The sequence below is a fragment of the Spermophilus citellus genome (assembly GCF_964194105.1).
Source record: "Spermophilus citellus genome assembly, chromosome: 16".
Taxonomy (NCBI): Eukaryota; Metazoa; Chordata; class Mammalia; order Rodentia; family Sciuridae; genus Spermophilus; species Spermophilus citellus.
Genome location: NC_138196.1, coordinates 54074637 through 54093480, shown reverse-complemented (window position 1 = coordinate 54093480; position 18844 = coordinate 54074637). Strand labels below are relative to the sequence as shown.

The 18844-nt window shown below is 35.5% G+C and overlaps 1 protein-coding gene across 16 annotated transcripts in view; it reads left to right on the top strand.

The window, feature by feature from the left end:
• TENM3 (teneurin transmembrane protein 3) overlaps nt 1–18844 on the top strand; it is a 606711-nt gene that overhangs the window by 501725 nt on the left and 86142 nt on the right. For 11 of the 16 annotated variants that reach the window (XM_081269536.1, XM_081269537.1, XM_081269538.1 and 8 more), the window contains one exon: nt 17358–17384. The exons of the other annotated variants lie outside the window; for them this stretch is intronic. In XM_081269536.1, the coding sequence (XP_081125662.1) occupies nt 17358–17384 (27 nt within the window). The remainder of the gene's footprint in view (nt 1–17357; nt 17385–18844) is intronic. 16 annotated transcript variants of the gene reach the window in all.

The following is an 18844-nucleotide window of genomic DNA, read 5'->3' as shown; positions in this document are numbered from 1 at the left end:
TGACAAAGATAGTGTAAAATTCAAAATATTGTACTATGAAGACATCACAACAAAATGGTTAACAAGTGTCATCAATTCAAAGGGTATGTAAGATCGATTTATTACACAATAAAAAATCTCCCCAGGTTGGGGAAGTGGCTCAATGGTAGAGTGCTTGTCTAGCATGTATGAGGCCCTGGGTTTTATCCATGGCACCAAAAAAAAAAATTGAAAAGTCTCTACAAATCCAAAAGTAATACTAAAAATTTTCATGACATTAAAATAACAAATGTGAATCCAAATGAAACTTTATCAGTAATAAAACCATGCTAAACTATCACAGTATCACAGTGAATAAAGACTCTCTCTCTGTAGAACAAATTGCAAAATCATTGTCATAAACAAGGCAATTATAGAGTCTTCTTTTTCTTAAAGAGCCTCCCCCAATTATTTCAGACTCCACAAAAACTAGATCTGCCTCGATGTCAGCTCTATCACTTGATAGAATGCCTCATTTCCACACGTATAAAGTAGGAATGAAAATAAATACCTACAGCGAGTATTAATTGGGTTAAACTATATAAAAGACTAGTTAGCACAGTCCCTGGCCCAGAGTAAATACCACACAGATGTCACTTACTGTTATCATTGTTGCTAAAGTGTTTGGATTGAAATAAATAAAACATTGACTAATTCTTCCCTACTGAATCATCTCTTGGCCTCTACTGAATAGAAACTTGCTAGATACTAGGAGAACTAATCCCCCCTTAACTTCCTGACGTTGCTAACAGAATGGATGAAGCTGCCTCATTATCTATCTGTCAAACACAGTTGAGCATGGGTCATCTAGGAGGTAGGCGGTGTGGAGCTGAATGGAAGAAAATTCTCCTAAGCTGATTTAGTTGGAGCAAAAATCCAGACAGGCTGAAAAATCCTGCATGAAGCATGCAGAAAGAGAACTGACCAGGTCCTTCTTACTCCACCATCTCAGTGATTTTGAGTAATACAGAAACTTGAGGTAACAGAGGGAATAAATTTCTGAGAGACCTGTGGAGATCCCCTTCAGAGCTGTTGAGCATCCTGCATGTTCTGAAAATAGCTCATTTTCAGAGTCTGTTTCTTCCACTGTGGTACCATTAATAGCCATTGGGGTTTCTCAATATTAGTTTTCTCATCTGAGTCTAATTTATTCAAGTAATACTTTTATATACAGAACTTTGCCACTAGAATTCCCTCAGAATTGGTATTTTCTTTTTTTTTAATATTTATTTTTTAGTTGTAGTTGGACACAACACCTTTGTTTTATTTATTTACTTTTATGTGGTGCTGAGGATCAAACCCAGGGCCTCGCACATGCTAGGCAAGCGCTCTATGCTGAGCCACAACCCCAGCCCCAGAATTGGTATTTTCTTAAATGAGATCACATCGTAATCTTTCATACAAATGCAAACCTAGTTTCTCGGACCTCTCTAAATGATGGAGGCCCTATTTTATTAGATTGTTAGTCCTCTTTCTATTCCATTTCAGTATTTTTTAAACTGACACAAAGATAATGTTTGTTTTTACTAGTCAGTTTAACAGTTCTTCATTTTTGTGAAGAAGGCCTTGAAGAGTGGATGATTATGTGGTATATGGTAATGGTAGTTATCTATTTGGAGGTTATTTTTCATCTATCCCTCAAGTGGCTTTTCTTTTCACCTTTATGAATTGTTCTTTTTATTAATTTGTTTTTCTGTATATACCAATTTCATCATAAAAGGCCATGAAGTTTCAGATTCAACTTAATTATATAACAGGTGTTGCAAGCAATGGCAGATCTACATTTCACCCTGACTTAATCTGTCATTCAGCATTTCATCGCCTGTTGAATAAGAGAGTAAACCAGCAAAAATGAACTTAGTAGTTGAAATGTGAACCTTTATCAAGTTTTACTCTGTTTTTCTAGCATGTCTCAAATGCTCCATGTCATGGCTTTTGAATCACTTGATTTTTATGATTTTACAATCCACATCCCACAGAGCTTCAGAGTTGCTATTAATTTTGACTCTAACGTGAACACTTTATGAAATGTGTTGCAACTTTAACTTTGTGGTATTCCACCTTTCCTCATCTTGTTTACTTGCCTACACAAGTCATATATAGTGTCTCCAAAAGCCTCATTGGAGTCATATCCTCAAATTAGGCAAATCCTCAAGAAAGTTTCAATTGGAATTTCCACTTACTTTTGCACCTGCTTACTAAATTTGAGCATCAGAAAAACCATAGCCCCAAGGGCCATCTTGACAGATATTCTATAATCATGGGGAGGATTTAGTTCCCAATAAATAATTTCCCAGAGCATCAGGGTTTTTTTTTGTCCCTAAGAACAGAAGTAAATGTAGTCATAAAGAGCCTTTGCTATTGACATCAGGCCTTTGTGTCCCTTAACCTAGCTAAGAAGAGAGGCAGGTGCAGCAGCATCACCTAAAGCTGAGTGAGAATTTCAAATCAGAAGGTAGCAGTGCTGCTGGGAAGAAATGTCTGTGACAGGTGGAATGTTTAGGGAACTGTTTAACATATACTATATATTACTACATGTATATGTATTATATAATTTTAACTATATATAGTATACTTCAATATATACCTGTATTATAACTATACTTTAGAAAAGTATAGAAAACTATATATATATAGTTATAACATACTTTAATATATACTTGTAACTGCTTTGGACAAGGAGAATTTTTTTAGGACTTTTAAACTCAATTCTGAATGTTTTACACATGAATACATCTGCATTTAACACTTAGGGCATTTTCCACATAGCATGTCAGGGTGAAAATTTTGAGATCTTTTGAAGAAATTTGTCTTACATACTTATTTAGGGTTATAGAATGAGTGAATTCTATACTGTGGTGGTGGCTTGTGCTCAGATTTCTCTCCAATCTACCTCCTATGGTATAACTTGGGTCCCAGTAGGTACTGCCTAAATTAAGCTTTTTCCTACTCAGCTCACTGTAGACTCTCTGGCTTTAGGAGCAGCTGTGTTCAGAAAGAATGTAGCATTGAATCCACTGTGATTTGCCTCAAATGGGAGCAGTAACAAAAAATATGCTGATGATTTGTACCATTTTAGTATCACTTAAGGTATCATTGAAATATGCCTGATTTTTTTAGACTTGATAAACCTCATTCCTTCCCATCTTATTGTCTTGTATTTATCTCCCACAAGAAACTTTGTGGTCTGCTAGCTAATTTTTTTAAGTGTCAAAATAATTTACCATGTAGGTGCTCTGTGTCTTAAAAACAATGTGTAAATTGTAATTATCTCAAGGAAATTTTTGAATTCACTTAATTTGAATTAACATGCGATATGCCATGATAAAATTTTAAAAATATGAATACTTTCATGCCTAGGATTTCCATTTTGCTTTCTTTAATCACCCTTTTCTTCTTAAGTCAATTTTAAGTTGTTTTTTCCAAGTTTGTTGAGAGACATGTTATCTGATGTAGAAATGAAAGGAACTTTCTTCCCACCCCCTGAAGGTTTGATAATCCAAGTCTATAATATAAATAAGCTAACAATAGATTAATAGGAAAAAAGAAATAAATTTATTAGTGTATAAATATATAAATCAACTGATAGTAGATTAACAGGAAAGAGACAAATTTATTAGTGTATAAATATAGTCAAAGTATGAACTTCAAACAAGGTCCAGGTGATTGAAGGTTAAGTAGCATTCTGAGTTACAGAAAAAACAGGGGCTTAGGGTTTCTGGGGGAAGGTGACAACAGGAAACATAGGGGCTGAGGGCAAAGGGATGGTAAGGGAGGAGGTGTACAGAGGACAAAGGTGTCTTTCTATGCAAACACAGTCCCACAGGTAATGGCCCTGGGAAGAATTGGTACCTGGGAAGAGTATACTTGCTTGTGGCAAGGTGTCAGACCTGTGGTCTCCTTTTCCTGTGAATTAAGTTTGTCTAGTGAGATATCAGGGAGGGGTCGGTCCAAGACAGCTGCACTCCTCCTGGAGGACCTTCCCTTAGTTGATTGGGCAAGTCCCTTCTTGCTTCCTAAGAGAAAGAGGGATCACAGGAAGGGGGCTGGAGAAGGTCGGAGAGACCTTGGTTCGCCTTTACTTCAAGTGCCATCATTTGGAGTACTATTTTCTGAGTCCCAGCATTGAATAAAAGCCTTTTAAGTTATATGTTAAATTTATATTATACTGTTTTATTAAAAGCTTTTCCATTTTGTTCCTTTACTGATATACTAGAGTATCTTTTTCAATTTGGAACACCTCATTGATTTGCATCCTTTAAAAACCATTTAAGTTCTTAATTACCACCCAAACCTAGTCTATAGGAGGTTTTAAAGTTCAATTGACTGAATATACAATTTAACCAGAAATAAAGATGAAAAATGTTCTCTTTAATTCTTGCCAAGTTCATCAGAAGTCTTTTATGGAAAGAGTTAAAATCCAAGGCATTTGGGAGTAAAACCAGGTGCAAAATAACATGTTTTCAGCTATTTTATAATATTAGCAAGGAAGATTATGACTAGTGCCAGATTATAAAGTTGCCACATTCTTCCTAAAACTTAACCCAGGTTGACTATAGAGTGCCAGGCAGCTACAAAATGTTGGAGTGGATTTTAAGTAATTTTTCTTATATGCTGAGATTTTTTTATTGTTATTGGAGTCCTGATATTGGAAAACTGATTTTGAGGGTTCCTGATCCAACCACTTGCCCCAAAAACCAAATGGAAAAGATAATGATGAAAAGCAGAAAAGAAACATTAATCAGTATGGTCATATTGGGAAGACAAAGAAGGATTCACCATCTCAATCCTGTCTTAGGGGTACTAACTCAAACTTTGGGTTCAAATAGAAGAAGAATGGGGGCAGGAAGCAAAAAGTAATAATAATTAAGCAAATCTTCGTCAAACTGTGGTCTGGTTGATAAGTATTTCAGTTCTGATTCAGAAAGATGGCTCCAGAAAAGTCTTTATGCTGGAGACAGCAATTTCCACTAGCTGCTTAGGATGTTTATATGTCAGACCTGTGATCCTCCAAGAGGGTAATTTGATTCCCATGAGAGGTTTGCTTCTGCTTTGGAGAGCAGTCTCACTGTGGGATGATCTGTCCCCAAGACTCCTACAGTTCCTAGAAGGTCTAGTTCAACAGCTGACAAATTCTGACTTCTCTCCAGGGGGTTCTGAAACAGGGTGCAGTAAAAGCTAATAGTTACACATCCCTATAAATACTTTGTCTCAGTCTTGTGGAGGGATGAGATAAGTTAGGTAAACTTAAGGCTAGTAAACCTTGTATTACCAGTTTTTAGATGAACACTCCCTAAATGATTAACATGCCTATGTGCAGAGCCGAGCAGGTCACTGAATTTAAGGTAACAAAAGAGATGGATACAAATGAAGGCAGAGATGCCAAGCTTTATCCTGCTTTTAGTTTCATATTGGGTTTCTGCAGGTCTAGGAGTCACTGCTTTTAACAAAGGCAGCCTCTCTAAAAGTCCCCGTTATGTCATTGCCCTAGTGAAGTAAATTAAAAATCAGAACTTTCCATTCAGCTTATTGTAAAGGCGGAAGACTTAAGCCCACAATTTTAAGATACATGGTTATTCTTTCGTGCAGTGGTACTTCAGTATTTTTTCAGTGACAGAATTTATCATGTCTTGAATAAGACGAAAACAGCCTTTTTTCATCTTAAAACAGTCCCTCTGCCTACCTACCTATTTTTAAAAAACAAGTTTGGTTATGGTGTGAGTCCATACAAAATCTATGACTTTCCCCCTCCCATTTTCATATTTACCATGTTCACAAATTATGGTGTGACTAGAGCAAATTTTTTTTTAAAATCTATTGCTCTTCTTCATGATAGGTTCAATGACCCTCTCCTTTGTGAGTGCCTCTTTAATGAAGCTAGAAAACAGCTGTCTAAAATATGACTGTCATTTCTGGGATTTAACAGGGATGTACCTTGGATCAATTACAGAGCAGTCAAAGGAGGTCCATAAATATGAAAACGTTGCCAGCTGCTTTTTCATTAAACTCTATTGGTTGAATGAAATTAGTAAATAATTATGTTGGTGGGGAATCTACTGTATCCAAATGTGATATAACGTCTTCCTTTAACAACAGAGCTTAATTTTTTCCTATACACCAAATTAGTTTTTAGGGCAATCTACATTGCAAATTGGCCGATTTGCATTAAAACTATGCCTACTTGTCCTGATTTGTCAACACCTCTTTTTTTTAAAAGTCTTTAACATTAAGCATGGGTGGGTAAAACCATCTGCTTGTGGAGCTCGCCTGGAGCTCCATCACTTAACACATGAGACAGGTTACAGCTGTTTAATTGTTATGGTACTGACTGATGATCATTCTATCCAGAATTAATATTTATATATGTATGCATAGAAAGCATGTGGTTAAACATAAGTGATCTAATTGTGAATTAATAGCATTAGGTATTCATTAATTGGTCCCCACATGAACAATGAGGTGTAAAATAATGCTTTTCACATACAGTCCAACTCTGAGCTTTTAAGATGAGTCCCCAGTAGTGATTATCATGCATGTGAGTAATCCACTCCCAAGTACATCGCTCTGTGCAAGGGGAAAAAAATTGCCATATAACTGCCATAAAAGGCAAAGAGAAAACCATCTCTGTGGTTATTTCACATACCTTCATCCTTTCCTGCCACCAAAACCCTTCTCCTATGAATTGTGACCAGTGTGAGGACAAGGCACATGATAAAAGTCTAGGTGTGCACCTGGGACTGCATATATGTACACGTGGCATCCACAGCTACTGCAGAGGCTTGTCTCAGCAGAGGGTGGTCTTCGGCCTATATTTAGAAATGGTGACACACAAACGTATTGCATTGTGCTATAAAAGTCAGCAGTATACATTCCATCTGCTCAGTACATTTCATAATGAAAAACAGAATGAAAAATTCCCAGCAAAATCACAATATAAGGACAGAAATCTGCATGTAAAATATGATATTTAAATGTCTTAGTTTCCAAATAGTTATTGTAAAAGTGACTTGTATTTCTGAGTTTGAGGGCAGATTCTGTGGATATGTATGTGGATATTCATACTCTGTTTGAATCAATTAATTTACCTCATTCTGATGAAATTATTAATGAGGTAACACAAAATATATACGAAATTGTGATGCATTTTGTATTCCAAAAAGCTGAATCACATGTTGATTTGGAATTGTGCAATTCAACCAGCAGAGGTGTTTAAGCAATAAGAAGGAAGAAAACCTCCTGACACACACCAAAAAATGGAGTTGTCTCCACTCAGGAAACTAGCCAGTGGAGGGGATTCGGGTTGAGGTAAGGGGCACCTGTCATCCCAGCTTCTCTCTGATCTCAGCTAATGGGGAGGCTGAGGCAGGAGAACCACAAATTTGAGACCAACCTGGGCAACTTTGAGAGACCATCTCAAAATAAAAAATAAAAAGAGCTGAGGATGTAGCTCAGTGGTAGATCTCTAGAAGTAGAAGAAGAAAAAAAAAGGAAAAGAAAAATGTTCCCAGCAACTGGAGTACAATTGGGACAGTTGAAACACAAGGTGCTTATCCTGGAGTTATTATGACAGTGAACTTAGTGGCTTATGAAAACTAATCATTAGGAGTCTCAAGTTTATTTGTTGAAAGTCAGGCTTTTGGGTTGGTGTGGTGGCACATGCCTGTAATCCCTAAAGCTCAGTAGACTGAGGCAGGAGAATTTTGAGTTCAAAGCTAGCCACAGTAACTTAGTTAGACCCTGTCTCAAAATAAAAAAATACAGGTTAAGCACCTGTATTCAATCTTATTCTCTTACGTTATCTTATTTAATCCTCACAAAATTATCAGATAGAACCATTAAAAATCTCCATTGAGTGAACCAAGACTCAGAGAGATTACTAAACTTTTCTATGGATGTGCAGCCAGTATGCAACAGACAAAGAATCCAAACCCATGGGACCCATTCCTAAGCCCATACTCTTAAGCACTACTCTATGCCATCTCCTAAATTATTTAATTGTTTTAACGTATATGGTATAATGGAATGGATGGATTTTTACCTGTGACAACGATTAAATTAATATCTGTATACTAGCCACAAAAGTTTGAATTAACACAGAAACAGATAAAATAACCATGATGGCAGTGATGTCTCAACAATGAAGAGCCACTTTATCTATTAATTCATTTATTTATTTTGGTACTGGGGATTGAACCAGGGGTGCTTTACCACTGAGACACATCCCCAGACACATTCCCGTTCTATTATTATTATTATTATTATTATTATTATTATTATTATTATTATTTTGAAACAGGGTCTCACCAAGTTTCTGAGGCTGTCTTTGAACTTCTGATCCTCTTACCTCAGCCTCTTAAATTTCTGGGATTACAGGTGTATGCCATGATGCCTGGCTTAAGAGCCACCTTTTTAATTCAAGATAATTTGAGTTACAGCTGTTAACAGGACTCGAGAGTAGTCAAAATAGCAATAAGAAAAACAAAAAGAAAACAGCTTGAGGAAGATCAATTTTATACTGTGAAGTAGTTAAGGAATTTGTAAACTACTTACTGAAAATTGTATTCACCTCCTCCAAAGTTTAAATTTATACCCAGTTTTTCTGTCAACTGAAATTGGTAGACTGAATATTATGTGTAGGCTTTGGTCACTGAAAAATACTCATAGAACATGGGTAGATGACATGTATCATTGGTGTCAGCTCATGGGAAAAGAATGAAAAAAGTGTAGTACCCGAAATACAAGTAGAAACATCTGTGGAAATTCTCTTACTCACAAATACAGAAACATTACTTTTCCTGTATGTCACCTGTGAAAAAAAAAATTTGTCTATTATTTTCATAAAATAAATTCTAGTTTATACAAGGTGAGTAAAAGTGATTGTTTAATTTTTCATTGTTTGAAGTGATAAAAATGTAGATAAGAAATTATATTCATTGAAGCCAGATATGGTGGTGCCCACCTATAATCCCAGCTACTTTGGAGGTAAGACAGTAGGATGGCTAGTTCAAGGACAGCCATGGAACTTAGTCTTCAAAATAAAAAATAGGAAGGACTGGGGACATAGCTCATTATAGAGCACCTGCCCCAGTTCAATCCCCAATACTGAACAAAGAGAAAGAAAAAAAAGAAAAGAAATTATACTTGTTGAATTTGACCAAATCAGTAGGTCATTGTTATAGTGTCCTCTGATTAGAATTGTTAGCACTACTCAGATGCTATTGCCATCATTTCAAAATCTCAAATACCTGAATATTCACTTAACATAAAAAATTTGTGTGTGGGTATATAATCTTTATATGCAAGTGCTATAGCCTGAACCCTGGACCTTGCATATGCTAAGCACTTACTCTACCACCTCGATTCATCTTCAGCCCCACTTATTATGATTTTTATTTATTAACATTAACAGCTATCTCTGAGTAGTTTGATTCCCAAATCAGAATGCTAAAATACAACTGTTATTGTTTTATTCTACAGAATTTGAAAATGTGTTTTTGCTTATGTCATTCAGTAAACTCCAGGAGTAAATGCCAAAGGAGACATGTGTTACTAACATGTTTATGCATGTGCTCCAGTGGATGAAATCATGCCATATGCAGAGATTATTACAAAAACTCATTTATCGTACACCAAACAATAGGCAGTTCTGCACAAGTGCCCATGCCAACATGAGGGTGCCTGCTCTGGGCATTCGAGCACACCACTGTGACTCCATTATGAATATGTAGTGCACAGTACAGCATGAAATTCTATACTGAAGGAAAATACCAAATACTGTACAATGCTCTACAGGCCATAAAGGTGCTTTTTCAGTAATGCTGACTTTATAAAATGGACTTTATCTCAAAGTACCTTTCCCATGGAATCTGGGTTTTTCTGGACTGACTTAAGTCAGAAAAAAAATATATTATTTCACTCTTTTGCAACTTCTTGGTATAAATAATGTTCCAAACTGAAGTATGGTATTTTGCTTGGGTAGATACAATGCATTTCTACAGGTAATTTTTATACCAAATTTCCAAACTAAAAAAAAATAAAATATGCAAACTTTCAAAACTAATTTATATGAAGCAGGTTTTCAAAAAAGCATTGACAGTTTTAGAGGCTCAAATGCTCTTTAAGAAAGTACATGTGTGCATAGACGCAAACTGTTTTTCTCTGTTGACACCATCTCAGTAGTGGTTAAAATTCAAATTAATTGACTTTCCTAAATGGGATAGAATATTTCAAATGTTTTAACCTACTCTTAGAAGGAGAATTCTGTAGTGAGGAAGAACATATTTTAAAGGGGCCTGAGTAAACTCCCAAGAATATAAAATTGTTTTATGGTGTTTAAAGTTATGTCACTGTCATAATCCTTTTATGATGTGGTAATCAGTAATAAAACAGTGCTGTGAGTACCAATTAAGGAACATCAAATCAATGGGTATGCAGCTTGCACGCTGATTTGAACAGTTGCTGATTGGAATAAATGGATTTAATATGTACTTATTTGCAGACGGTAGCTTTTCTGTCATCCTAGGAGAACTGGTACATGAATAATCTAAGAATGATACTTACTTACAACTTTAATGAGATACTAATGTGAATCATTTTTTAAAGTCCCCGTTATAAAGTATTATGAAACACACAATGCTAAATAAAAATCTGTCCTCCACTCCAAGGATTTGGCGATAATAGCCATAGTGAAAAATATGTCCATATTTTATTATGTACTCATCTGATTGAATTATCGCCTTCTGAAGATGGGCCCCCAAGATTTTATTGTTGTAATTAAACTGAGAAATATTTCCAACATTTTAGATTCTGTGTTATTTGCCTATGTTTACACTATGCCCAAGAGTCAATTCAGCAGCCCATTGAAAATACTGTATTATTTAATATGCGTCAACCAAGCACATTGGTGACAGCAGAAACAATGTGAATAGTTCATAAACATACACTCAGCAAGTATGTATACACAGCAAAACCATTTTTATTTTCCCTTGTGAGCCGCTTAATGTATATATATAACCAACTTGGTTTGCCTTTGTTTCTTCTCTGGGTTTACAAGAACCAGTTTGACAGTGAGAGGAAAGTAAACTCAGAATTAATCTTATTCTGTGTAGACCTTCAAATATCCCAATCTCTCCCCAAAGCAGGCATATTTTAAAGAACATATACCCCTTTGACCTCATTTTTAAATGAGCAGCCTTTGAAACTACTACTCAGCAGTTATTTCTTATACAACATTTATACATCAACTGAACTGCTTCCGTTCTTTGTTGTTTTTTTAAACTCATTTATGTTCACTTTTCCTGGTTTTATCCCTAGTTCGACTTTCTTGCCCACTGGGTTTCTGAACTTTAGATTTTTACAACACATTACCGTGGTTTTTATAAGACTTCCTTTAGTTTGCTTAAGGTACTCTTATCTGAGACTGCACCAACAGTTTAGTATTTCAAATTAGTTTGCATTTTAATCTCACTTCCAGGTTTCTCCCTTACTTCATCAATGCTAAACTAAGGATTTCCACCTTTTTCATCTCATTTTTTTTCATGCAAATAAATTCCCTGACCAATCAAAACATAGATACAGCTTCGAATCTGCCTTGCACCCAGGCACAGTTCTGCTGCTTCTGAGTTATCAGTGTTTCTCATTTATGAAGAACATGGACTTTGGTGTCCCACTACCTGGTTGGAATTTTTCGTGCCACTTGTCAGCATTGTGATCTTGGGACAGTTATTTAATTTCCTTTGCCTCAATTTCTTCATTAGTGAATGGGGAAGATAATAACAGTACCTATTAGTCAAAAGGCAGGTAAAATTCAGCAGCTAATTGGTGTTAAATACTGAGCACAGTCTTCACACATAGTGACAGTCAGTAAATGGAGTTGTTAATACTACTGTGTGTATGGTTAGAGTAGGTGGATTAGGGTTTGGGGAGAGGAACAGATAAGTGAAGGAGGGGGGAATGTAATAGAATAGTTTATAAGGGAAGGATTTTGTGAATGAGGTATTGCCTACTTTTGCTTCTTTCTCAGAAGGTAGGCTTTTTCAAAGAATTTCTTCAAAAACTGCAAACGCATGTAGGACATACTAAGTCCATCATAATAAGTGCATTTAGGCACTTTATATGATAGACGTTAAGATTCTACTAATGAGGCTGGAGGTGTGGCTCAGTGGTAGAGTCCATGCCTAGCATGCATGAGGCCCTGGATTCTATTCTCCAGCACCAGCACCACAAAAAAAAAAAAAAAAACACTCTCCTATGAATCAGGCAGTGGAAAAGCAGTGATTAGCATTGTGGAGCTTTCCAGAGAGGAGGATTTACATGTTAAGTCACTGGAGTCTGTAAGGTTCATTAAAGGCCTGTGTTTTCATGGCATCACTTAGTTGAAATGAATTGATCACAGCTAGTTTTCCATTCATCTCTTTTACATGGACCCTGATGCACATATTCTGAGACTTCATTCACAAGAATTATTCAGGGGGAAAAAGAAAGACAATGATAACAGATGAAATGGAGAGAGGAAGGCTGTCCATAATTTTGATGGATAACCAGATGAGGCAACAGCATGCCAATAGAATGCCAGTAGAATTTCCAAAACGGTGTTGTTGCTCCTGACTCCTCCTGTGAGCATTGAAATGGTCCGGGAATTCATTCCATCTAGGAGCCAGCGCCCTCCTAAAGGGCCTCCAAGCCCAGGCCCAATCCTAAGCCATGTAGACAAAAGCAAAGCATTCTTTGTGTTCACCTCCACCCATTTCCCTCAAAACAAAAGGAAGGCCTTCAAAGGAGAAGAGGAGGAGCAGGTGTAAAGGATATGGGACCAAGCCTTTGCTTTGCCAATATTGAAAGCTTAGGAACTAATTATATAACAGAAATATTTTTGAAGAGCCAAATCTTTCCTCCACACCCCAGGAATGGGTCACAACCTTTGAGACACTCACCTGCGTAAAGGCATTTAAAGTAGACCTACCATGCATTTTCCCAAGGAAGCCCTTGGACAAAGTCGTGTTAGGTCAGCAATGATTTTCTTTTTTAATTCTCATCAAGTTTTATTTCCTTTTAGCTTCTGAAAAGCAATATCCCAGCAACTCAACATAATAAAAGCAAGCATCTCACAGGTACCAGGAATATAATTGAAACACAACAATGATGTTGGGAAAAAAATGCTTTCAGCAATATTTGAATTTGACAAAGTCTCGAAGATAATGGGAGGGCTTAAAGTTACAGACATTAGGAATGCCAACCAGGACAACTTTTGATGAATGTTTGCCGTTTTGAGTATTAGAATTAGAAACTCTGTCATCACAAAAATTACAGAAACAAAGGTCCTGCAGGTTATATATTCTGGACCGTACTCTCAACAACAGTGGTGATAGTAATATTTCACTAAATAATAATAGTAGCAATTTATGAGGCAGTAACAGAAAAGCTGAGTATTAAGTATGGTTTTCATAATTCACAAAGATTTGGCCCTTAAGATGGAAGTCATCAAGTGCCATGAAAGTCAAGAACATTGTCAGGGTTGCTCTGGAACTAGAAAACATCAAATGTAACATCAAAATAAATGCTTTGAATTTAGGTTTAGGTAATGCCTCTGATTAGGTTATTGTTATTCTCATTGTTTTATTTGTTCTTTTTAGTTATATATGACAGTAGAGTATATTTTGACATTTATATGAATATGGACTACATCTTGTTCTAATTAGGATGTCAGTTTTGTGGTTGTACATGATATGGAGATTCACTGTGTACGTAGGATTCACTACATACATACGTACGTATATACATAAGAAAGTTATGTAAGAATCATTACACTGTCTTTCCTATTCTAGTCCCCTTCCCTTCCCTTCATTTCCCTTATCTAATCTACCTAACTTCTATTCTTCCCATTTCCAATCGTGTTGTTGAGTGTTAGCATCCATATAATAGAGAGAATGTTCAACTTTCAGATTTTTGTGATTGGCCTATGTCACTTAGCATAATAGTCTCCATTTGTTGGCAAAAGTCATAAAATCATTCTTTTTTATGGATGAGTAATTATTCCATTGTGAAAATATACCTTATTTTCTTTATTCATTCATCTGTTGAAGGGCACCTACTTTGGTTCCATAGCTTGGCTGCTATAGACACTGATGTGGCTATGTCACTGTAATATACTGATTTTAAGTCCTTTGGGTATATACTAAGGTGTGGGAGACCAGCAATGATTGTATGCACTTCTGAGCCCCTTTCACCAGTTTTTTTCTACTAGAAAAAGAAAGAAAATAAATTATTTCTATATCTCCAAGAGAAGGTATCATGATACAGTGGTAAGGGCAAGCTCTGGAGCCAGACAACCCAGATTACTAGCTTGTGACCTTGCACAATTATGTAATCTTGCCTCTTCTCCTTTTCTTCATCTGTGTTTGCTTTCTCAGTTGCATTTGCATCACAGGGTTGTGGTGAAGATTAAATGAGAGAACAATATAAAGTGCTCAGACCAGCTGGATGGAGTGGCGCATGTTTGTAATCCTAGGGACTCCGGAGACTGAGGCAGGAGGATCTTAAGTTAGAGGCCAGCCTCAGAAACTTAGTGAGACCCTGTCTCAAAAATTTTTTAAAAAAAATTAGAGGACTGAGGTGTACCTCAGTGGTAAAGTACCTCTGGGTTCAATTTCCAGCACCAAAATAAAATAAAGCATAGAGTAGTATCTGGCACAAAGTAAGCTTTTACTATTATCTTCAGGGAGCAAGGCAGGGATCAGAGTACTTCACGTATGTCCCAGGATCATTCTGAACCTGGTTTGAAAGAACCTGGTTAGAAAGAGGTGTAGCTAAGAATTACTAATACATCACCAAGGTGTTCATAATCTATAAGTTATATCAGACCAGAGCTCATAGAAAAGCTGAAATCCTCTGCATCATTCGTATTTGTGAGTATGTGTGCATTTACAAGGGTGGGGAGGAACCCAAAACTTTTGTCAGTTTTCTCAGATAAAAATCACCATCTTCCAGGAAATAAGGTAATGGATCTTCTTAAAAGATAAGTAATTAAAATGCAAAGGAAAGTATGTTATGAATACAACATTTAACCTGAGAATAATTTTTAAGGGCTTCATATTATATATTTAGCATCCATTTTTATAAGCTTTACTCTATAAAGTTTTAAAACTCCATAGATCTAACAGGTGTGACTTTTTCTCAGTGTCAAAGTATACTCATTAGTTTTCAAAGCAGTTTTTCTGCAACTTAATGTGCATTTCAGCAATTGTCAGGTATATTAATTTTAAAATATACGGTATTATTTTTACGGTTATTGTTCATAATGACTTCTTACAACATGCCTGCATTTTTCTGATTATTTCCTGTAGTGGCTTCTATAATGATGTTTTTATTGTTGCAATTATTACTTTTAATAATTATGTAACCTCATACATTGACATGTCCTTGTAACTTCTTCATTATTTAAAACTAGGATTTTACGGTATTATCAGAAATTTTACTCTTCAAGACCAAAATACAGGTTGTTGTTTTCCCTTTTTTCCTCTTAAAGTTATAACAATGATTTTCTATGATATAAATGCAAATGATAAATCTTGGTATGTTTTTCTCAGCACAGATATTTTTCTTGTGATTGGTTTGTAGCTTTTTGTGAAATCTGTTAAATATTTTTAGAATTTAAAATGTAATTTCAACTTGCTGCAATTTTTTTTAATTTACTTTTTGATTTGCTGTAAATTTAAATGTATTTTCTAATTTCAGCTCCTCTTTGGTATTCTCCTGACCCAATGACACACTTACCTTTACCTGTAAATCCATCCATTGTTTTGCAAAATTGATTTCATTTGCTAAAATACCGAGATGATAGCAAGATAGGCTTATTAGAAATAACTCAGTCCTCCCTTACACTACTAATCCAGATCAGAATTAAATTGTGTTCTTTATTGTAGTTGCATTATCTGAAGTGGTCCTGATATGAAAGCAAAAAAATGTACTCCCTATCTGTGATCAGTGTTAATAAACTAAGACACTACCCTGTCTGGATCAAAAACTCCAGAATTTTTAATGTCGCTTTATGTTCAGGTCATTAATTGAACTGTTATAGGGCTCTACTGGATTATGTAATATCTAGAAGGAATTATTAAGAAATTATATGAATGGTGTTATGTGATACTACATTTTTACCTTAATGTCTGAAACATTAATTATTTTTACCAAGTTATCATTGCAGAGCAGCACCTAACAGTATTTCTTCCTTCCCCTTAATTTCCCTTGTAATATATTGCCATTAGTCATAAACATGCTTCTTTTTAAAGGTAATTCAGAAGCTCTAATGGAATCCTGTGGCAAAGGGAAGAACACTTTTATACACACTGTACAGATGTTTCAGAGCCATTTATGGTTTTGTTTACGCACATGACACAACGACCAGACCTGAGTGTCTCATCTGACAGTTATAGTTTAAATCATTCTGTTAAGAGTTCTGCTACCACTTGCATATGTCAGTAAATGAAAAATAATCAACATAAGCATCTTTGAAAAGCAATTTTAGATCATTAAAAATGTATGAATCTTGACAAAGCAAGAAGATTTGAGGCTTATTAAGAATATATTAGATCTCTACAGTGAGTGAAGGAAGAGAGGCATTTATGTCCCTATCAAGAGAAAAGGTATAGCCTGAATGTAACCTAAGGAAAGACCAACAGACAGGGCAGGCATGTACACAGTGGAAGACTCAGTCTTAATCCTGACTGTTGGTACAAAACTTCTAAGAGAAACAGACTGCTTCAGGATGATTCCTGAAAAGAAACAGAGTCTTAGAACTCCCCGTTTCCTAATGGACTACGCATGTGATACTTCCTGTCAGTCTGGCTTGCTGCCAAGGGCTACTCCAGAATCATTTTCTATAGAACTTATATGTGCCTTGCAAACAGAATGTAAATATATTACATGTTCTCAAGGATTCTTAATTTTTATCTTTTTTCTTAATTATTAGCTATTAAAGTTTGATTATTCATTGATCTCATGGTTGTAAATTTCCAAAACTCTTTAGTAATAAAGAACTGATTCCATTTGTTTCTACTTAGCTCTAATATTGAACGAGGTCCAAGCGGAGCAAAGAAGGGTAGTGTTAGTTTACCTGGATAATCTTCTCAAAAGTGCTGAGTGTTTCCTGGAATCATGACTACATTTACTAAAATGTGAATATATTGCATTTTTAGAAGATATGAAATGCCTCTCTGTCGTGTGATGTGAGTCTTGTGTCAGCTGCAGCGACTCGATTTGCATGTAAATTCTGAAAATTTCCTTGTCCCATGTGACACTTCTGAAATGTCTGTCTGTTCTTTTTTCCTTTTTAATTTCCCAAGCTCACTATTTGGATAAGATAGTTAAAGGTACTGTATACTTGCTCTTTGTTGACATATCTACATATATTTCTATATATAACCATGTATCCGATTGTACTAGGTATGACCAAAGACTGTTTTCCATGCATATTCTTGTAAATTATAAATCAGGCTTACATTACGTGAAATGCTTTGAATTTAAAGTATTGAGACTTAACTGTCTGTGTCTCATTTTTATAATTTTGGGTTATCACAGATTTCATTCCTATGTAAAAGCATTAGTTTTTCACTAGAACCCCCAACTGAAGATTACAGTACATTTGCTGTTTTTTGTTTATTTTGTTTTATTTTATTTCACTTTAAGATCTTCATTGTTGGCAATTCAGCTGATGGGCTTTAAATTCTAAATTAAAGAATCATAAATACTCTTATCACAGAATAAGAAATTGTCAATCTAAAGAAGATTCTGGTTAATGTATGTTGAGAGAAATCTCATTAATCCTCATATGGAAACTTCTTTGGCTTCCGTGTTTCAAAATATATGTGATATCATAATTTATGTTTTGTTATTTTTTAAGACTACAAAATATTGTGCATTCTCTTAAATCAGAACGAGTCACACTACTCAGCAGAAAACAGCAGATCCTCATGTCTTCAGTTATTGTAGAAGTAGGCGGAGAATTTTTTTTTTTCAGAAGAGAAAATTCCCTTCCCCTTTCTCCTCAAATTACCTATTTTCTATTCCTTGTTTGTGCTTTCCATTAGAATATGAAAATATTCATGGCAATATCCAGGCTTTCGTATAATAACTCTCGTGTGCATGCAGTCAGCTGCTGCACCTCTTTGTCAGCGGGGCAATTAAATCTTTCTTTTTTGCTAAAAACAAAACTGAAAATATATCCATGAGGAAAATTTACCTTTTATGTATTGAATAATCCATAAATACAGATGGTAATTGTCTGAAAGAAAAGACGTAGCAAAATTAATCTCATCCTGACCTGATGGTATCCATAAGTAAAATTTCGTTATGCTCTACCACGAGAGACTTGTCAAAATATTCTTCTCTCTGTTAACTCTGATCTTAAGAGACAGAACGTCTCTTTGAGATATTTCCTTCTCAAGTTTCACAGTGGAGGAGGGGAAACCAATACATGAGGAATTCTTTTAACACAGACTCAAAATAAACACCTTTAAACAGATTGTTCCCTTAAATTTTGTCACCCAAACAAGAGGAGCATTCTAATGATAAGAGGCCGTATAAAAACCCCAACTGCTATAGCAAGTATTTGTATTAATATATCTATTATGCCAAATTGTAAATAACTCTGTCCAAAGTGATCCGATTCATAGCCAGCTCTTCTTAGGCTTTGAGAGCATTTATATCCTTGCTTCTGTCAGTGTCATGTCACTCATAAATAAGAACTTCAGAATCTACCTAAGTGTCATCCTCATAAACTGATCATGTTGGCTGCATGCCAGATATCATCAGTAGGAAGTGGCAACAATTG